Source organism: Ornithodoros turicata, chromosome 2 (assembly GCF_037126465.1).
Source record: "Ornithodoros turicata isolate Travis chromosome 2, ASM3712646v1, whole genome shotgun sequence".
Taxonomy (NCBI): Eukaryota; Metazoa; Arthropoda; class Arachnida; order Ixodida; family Argasidae; genus Ornithodoros; species Ornithodoros turicata.
This window is the reverse complement of record NC_088202.1, coordinates 138007608-138014561: the sequence shown is the minus strand read 5'-3', so window position 1 is coordinate 138014561 and position 6954 is coordinate 138007608. Positions and strand designations below refer to the sequence as shown.

The window sequence follows — 6954 nt, the reverse complement described above, 5'->3', positions numbered from 1 at the left end:
TGGTGTCGGAAGATATATAATTCCATTCAGAAATGCTCCAACTGTGATGCTGAATATCTGTAAGCGTCAGCTAATGACTAAATCTTCGTTGTAATTTACAGGGGTGATCAAGACGACTTGATGAAAAGAGTGGCGGCACAATAAATGAACTTCTAGGGAGTTATAAAGTTCAAATATAATCTAATAATAACAATAAATCAATAATGATAGCAATACTTGAATAGTAATAAACTATAATCGTATACAGGGTGTTCAAAATTAACCTTTCACTAGCACTTTACAAATAGGCGAACAAAAGAAAACTGGTGCTACTTTTTCTGTTCCTTGAGTAAGAAACAGGTGCTACATAATTAACTGCACCTGTTTCTTACACAAGTAGCGTAAAGTTATCATCCGGTTTCCTGTCATCGCTGTGTTTGCGTAGCGCTCGTGAAAACTTAATTTTGAACACCCTGTATATGTACACGACAATCACATCGCTAGGGCATGTAGGAAACCTTCAAGCGGCTGATATCCGATAATTTTTCACGCTCTCTCAGAACTGAAGCACGTACATGCGGTGGATTCGAAGACAGTATAGATGCGGTAAATCCATTTGTAAGTGGACACACGGAACTAAACGTCGCAAGACAGCGCGTACAGCAGCGGGCATTACTGCGTTACTCGGAAAGGTTCCCGGTGTTTGCGAAGCTGCTTGCACCGATTGAACACCTGAACGTCCTCTGCGTGTCGTCTAATGGACGCCTAATGCAAAATCGAAGCTGCGCAAACAGGAATTGATTTGGCGTCTGCTGGATAACACAAGGGAATGCCTGGCTGTCTCGGCACCACGGTTTCTCCTTTTTCTTCGGGGGGAAATTAAATACTTCCTCTTTTCGCGCCGCTCTCCCTGTCAGACGGCAACGAGCTGGGAGACGGGCGTGCGTCCTGAGACGACCTCTTTGAACCCACAGTCTCAAAACGGTAGCCGTGATCACGACCTACTAGATTATAACGACCATGTCACAATCAGCAACCCCTATGAGGAGCCCGTCCACACGATCTGCTAGGGGCGCTACTCATCGGCACGCCACGATTGGACGATGGAAATTTGAATTCTGAACGCGCAGAAGCGTATGTACGACTACCGTAGCAGACGACAGCGATAGCTCCTATGAAAACGCGTAGAATGATGATGGTAATCGACCTCAGAATGAAACATCTGCGGAACGTCCACCGCTTGTACAGAAATACTAAGGTAAGCTGAGGTACAAAGTATTGTAGGAGTTGAGGAAGCAATAACTGGGACGATGAGAAGCGCCACCGCTAGCTTCCAGAAATGCGGCTCTGGGAAGGGGTGCCCACGACATGGTCGTTATAATTTAGTAGGTCGTGGCCGTGATACACACATACGAGTACAGTGCTGGACAAAAGCTTACGGAACACGCTCCGGCGCATTCCTTCGTCATAGTGACCCACTAGCAACGAATGGTACCGTGCGCACTTGCAAACAGGTGGCCGGGTTACCTAGACACATGTCTGTAAGTCCGTGCAGTCCCATTCGCTCCTAGCGTGTCACTCTGAAAAGGGAATGCGCCGGAGCGTGTTCCGTAAGCTTTTGTCCAGCACTGCAGTGTCCAGCACTGGAGTTCTACAGTCAGTTCTACAGTTCTTTCGCTTGAAAACTACCATATTTTTGCTAATCCGGGTTATCATCAGGCGCGTTTCACACGATGCATATCGTTTGTTTTGCATTAAATTTGGTTTCACGAAACAGATGCTCCTTGTGAAATGCTGAAACGAGGATGCTCTTTTTGTGCAACTCGTCGGCATGCTTTGTTGGTGGCGGTAGCGGTGAAACGGATCGCCGTTGCTGGCCTCACAGAGGTGAGCAACGTGAGCATTCCGTCAATCACCGACACACGTCAGCGAAGTTTGTCCAACGACGGCACAGCTCGCGCCCACGTAACACAGAGTTCGAGCGCATAGACAACAAAAATGGCGGAGGATAATGCGTTGCAAAGTTGTCCTAAGGAAGTTCGTATCATAACCTGGAGCGCCATTCTTCAAACTTGTTGCCGTTTTCGGAGTTGCTGCGGCAACTGGGGACGCCCGGAGACACGCCTGATTGGTTAATTTGCCGTCTGCACAGCCTGGCCCTGTTTCGAGAATCTTACGAAGCTGCATCCGGGTTGCCCTCTCTCTGCCTTCGGTTTCATCCTGTGAGATACATAGGGCTGCGAACAGTTTGACAAACGAAGATGCGCCGCGTGGAACGGCCCTCAGACATTGCAGTTAATAGCAATGGGTAGTAGAGAATGCAAGCTCGTTTCAGCAAGTCTATCAGTCGATTTCGACCCTACTTCACTTGTACATCGATACGGACCTCGTCAGTCATGCCGTGTGCACGGCTATAGTTCGTACAGCTGAAATTTTAGACTGAAATTCGTGACCCTAAACTTTTCGCACGTAACCAAAAAATATGTGCAGAAAATAAGTGACAGTACCAGTTTTTTATTGTAAGAGTATCATCACTGGGTAAAGGTATGAAGTAAAACATGACTTGTTGACTTTTTTAACGTTTGACTTAGTTTAATAACGTGCATTTTTTCCGAGGATTCATAGCGGCCTTCCGGTCGCAGGAAAATATTCCGGAAAAGTCGGGGTGATTCTTGAGAGCCTCGTTGCACCGTATGTCTGGGTATGTGTCCATAGGCTGGCCACACAAAATATAACACGTGGTCATAAAAAATATTTGGTCGGAAGAGAAGCCAGGGGCACCACGAAGTCTAACATCATAATGAGATCGCGTATAACCTCGATACGCATCCCACGCTATGCGAACGGACGCAGCAGCGTCCAGAACCGCCTTGTTCGCCTCCTCGTCGATGAAAGGTTTCTTCATGCAGGCCTCACTATCGTTTTTGAACGTATGGTACTTCAATATCGCGAGAGCAGTGGACCCTATGAGAGATCCTAAGGCAGCGTACTTGGCAGATTCTATTATGTCGCTCGTGTACAACGGCAGCGTCATGGCGTATGGAGGAAGCAGGAATGTTGCATCAGCTTCGTCGTAAAGAGTGTACCCTTCCTGGTCACCAACTGCTCTTCGGACGAAATGCGTGCTGATCAGTTCCCAAAGGCTTTCGTTCGAGTACCAGCGGAAATTCTTAACAATGCCGCGCCAGTTGCTGAAGAACGAAGGACCCATGTCACCGATGTTCGAGAAGGTAATGTTGAAAAGGTCTGAGTCACCATATGTGTCTTCATACTTCATTGTTGTTCGCAGTTCTTTCCCGAGCGAAGCAGCATGGCCAATATCATCTATGATGTTACGAACGTCCGTTACTGACGCATCTGGAACGTAACCCTTCAAGAACTTCCTGTAGATAGCCCATCCCGTGAATACTTCTGTAATCACCAGGCACAGTTTTCTGTTCTGGTGCTCTGCTTCCGCAGCTGGGCGTAAAGGGTCGTAATCTCCGGAGTAAATGTTCAGAAGTTCTCGGTTGACGAAGGGCGCGCAAGTCTGTACCATGACCCAGCCAATTTCATAGTGAAGATACCGCTCCCCGACTGTACTCAGAAGCTTGCTGAACGCGCGTATGTAGTCAATATTTTCTCCACTTAAATCGACGGGCGAGTCCGCGGGAAGGTGGTATTCCGACTGCACCAGTTGTGACCATCTCTCGTAAGAAATTCCTTCCGTCAGGAGTGCCAGATCACGCAACGTTTCCGGCAGGCTCGTATAATTATGTCTGGTGTAGTTCAATAAGCCGCCCAGTATTCTGTCTTCAATTTCCGCGAATTTGGAGTAGGGCACGAATTCATCCACTCTGTAGCGCGCTTTGAGAGCGATTTGTGTCTTTCTATAATACCGTTCGTAACTTCCTAATCTTCTGTTTGTGATTTTCTCTATCCTCCGCTGGTGCTTGGACACCTTGCCTTCGCCGCCGAACAGGACAATCATGGGCCCCCTCTTGTCAATGTTTATGATGTTCCTGGCTCTGATAGTCTTGAACATTCGAACTGACGACCTCAGAGCGTCTGGCCGCTTGGACAGTTTGGGCCACTCAATTTGGCTCTCTTCAAGTATCTGCCTAAAGCCCTCCAAGTTTCCAGGTCCTTGCCGAGCAGCTTTCCTGCATGACTGAAAAAAGCGCGCCGCTTTGTCGCCAGGGCTTTGCCCCCACGACGGAACGTCTGCCATGAGGGTGTCGCTCAGCACATTCAAGAAGTAATCCATGTGGTGTCTGTAAACGGACTTTGATTGTCCTTTATTCCAGCGGCCGCAGATGTAGGTGTAGAAGTTGTCGCAAGGCTGAAGGCTCTGGTTGATGGCATTCTTCAGCACTCTTTCGAGCACGCTGCAAGCTGTAGACTCGCAAAATGAGTAGTTTTCTTCGTGTGTTCCGACACCGTACTTTACTGCAAAATAGATGGCCACTCCGAGCAACAGAAGGAGGAGGATAGGAACGACGCAGCAAAGAAGCTTGTGCATTACGGAGGTTTCTTGCTTATTCGTTGAGTCAGTTGGCGGCGACATCGCGTACAGTGCCTCGAGCTGTACTCTGGAGATGCGGTCGGGCTTCCCTGATAAGCGCTTTCCTTTGGACGCTTTCTGGAATAGAGAAAAAACGTCAACGAATTCCTGACCGTTATCTGCTCACAAAGCTGCATATGCGTTTATGGAATCCGTAGAATATCTTTTCTACACAACCGGCCCACCATTTTGGTGCAAACAAATCACATTACATCATTTTCCATTCTATTCTTCACTGGTTGATTTGTTTTGCCGTAACTATTCGAGAGACACATATTAATAAGAGAACAAATACATTTATTCGATCACGGATTAGCACCATAACCGTCGCCCATTCGTTTCTAAATCCCCGTCTCTCATGCGCCTTTGGCAAGATGTAATCAATGCTGAGCCTCCATTGACGTTACCCGTACGGGAACGCCGCTGTCGGCAGTGGACTTGCCCCCGTGATGTTGCTCCTGGTCAATGATGACCAGGTCCCGGACCTCTTCAGGAGCATGTACTTAGTTTCTTGCCCCCATGCAGCCGGGCGACTGGGAATCTCGCCAGCAACGCCAATTACGTCACTAAAAGAGGTGAAGCAGGGAAGGGCTGTTTCAACGGGAAGTTGGCTGTTTTATGAAAAAACACGAACGAATTTTGCGAAACTTTTTGATGTTTCTTCTTGGAAGGTATCTCAAGTGCATATCAGATTAGCTTCATAATTCCGGATTCCTCGCGAACACCACATTTAAATAACTTGATTTTGCGACGCTCGCTTGCGAACTCGGGTGGTCATTTCATAGTAACACGGCCTAGCGCTGTGATGACCAGAAGGGAGCGCGCATGGCAGTCTCTGAGCAGCTACTGAACCGGTTTCAATCCGAGGGAGACGAATTTTTGCAATCAATCACTACATGTGATTAAACCTGGATTCATTTCATCCCAGACACAGAAAACAGCATGGAATGGCGACATAAAGATTCCCCATCGCCAAGGAAAAGCACGAGGCAGCCATACTTATGCCAGCTCGGCGCTCGCGCTGGATGACGTGACCGTTGCCACCCGAACGCAGGTGCCAGGAATCTAGCGGTTTTAGTGGCTTGGATCACACTACGTAGCATCGCGGTCCTTCGCCCTCGGGTTCCATCGTCTGCTAACCTACGTTAACTTCGACGTACGGGCCGATGAGGGAATGAGCGCCCTCGCCACCCTCGCGATGCGGATGTGACGAGAACGGATATAGTTGGACAATCCGCTGCCCTGCCGGAAAAAGTGCTAGCTGGCAAATTCCTGGCGCTCGGAAAGGGCCACGCGAACGTGCCAGATCTGGCAAACAGGCAGGATGGCCACTCGAATTCGCCCGTTGTCAGTTGAACCTTGCTTTACGGGCAGAAGCTGCTTTCATATTGAAAGTTAGCTCTGTCGAGTTAACAGATACTTCTGTCACTGTTTGGAAGTGCAGAGCTATGGCGCAGTACTGGTACAGAAACGTGATTTACATTTAGCAGTGTTCTAAATATTACATGGCAGCGAAGGAAAGCCGACAATAAACTTCGCCGGACCTAATCATGACGAGTTGTTGCACAGGAGCGCAAAACGACAGACTATCAGTTGACTCTTACTTTGCGGGCAGAAGCTGCTGCCATAGTGAAAGTCAGCTCTGTCGAGCTACCAGACACTTGTCACTGTTTAGAAATGCAAAGCTATGGCGCGGTGCTGGTACAGAAACGTGAATCACCTGTTGTTTATCGGTAAATATACTCACCGCCATTGCGTCGCGGCAGAGAAGGCAGTGTCATGCAAAGAACCCACTGGAAGCAGGAAATGGGTGAAGCCGAGTGAACCAGGAACAGTGAGCGTGGAATGAGTCCACCAGAGAATTCTCTTGGGCCGCTTTGAATGCGTGAGCATGTGCAATACCAGCGCAGCACGATGGAACCGCTCGTTCCACCTACGCTTTGTCTTTGACTCCCTCTAGTGTTGGTTTATTTGCCCGTCATATTGTGTAGCGCAGACATGTACAAAATACTGCACAGAAATCTTTCAAACAACATACTAAATACTCCACAGAAAAACTATTCAAAATAAAGCACAAAATACTCAAAGTAATTTGAGTAGAGTACTAAATATGCTATGAAGTATTTAAGATACTGTTTAAAGTACTTTAGTACTGGCGGTAACTCAAACGCGTATTCCGAACGTGGCTGTTCAAATGTAAGGAATAAACTTGATATTTTATTTGCAAGGTCTTGGTGTCGGGTAATGTTTGGTAAACTTTGGTGATAAGTTCTTAACCAAAACTACCCTCCTGTATGTCAGCTCGGGTGGTGGTGGTGGTGGTTGATAAAATAACAAGGGGAGGATGAATTCGCGCAAGCGAATTCTGCTACCCCCAAAAAAAGAAAGACGGTACACCCCAAAGCAGGAAAGAAAAAAGAAAGGGAACGGTA

General features: G+C 47.8%; 1 protein-coding gene across 1 annotated transcript; it reads right to left on the bottom strand.

Annotated features, from left to right (window-relative positions):
- Window positions 1–2566: 2566 nt before the first annotated feature.
- LOC135386454 (neprilysin-1-like) lies at window positions 2567–6314 on the bottom strand. Its single transcript, XM_064616359.1, has 2 exons — window positions 6270–6314; window positions 2567–4600 (listed from the first exon to the last, which is right to left on the bottom strand). Exons 1-2 carry the CDS (start codon window positions 6273–6275, stop codon window positions 2567–2569), a joined length of 2040 nt encoding a protein of 679 aa, XP_064472429.1. The 5' UTR covers window positions 6276–6314.
- Between the last annotated feature and the right edge of the window lie 640 nt (window positions 6315–6954).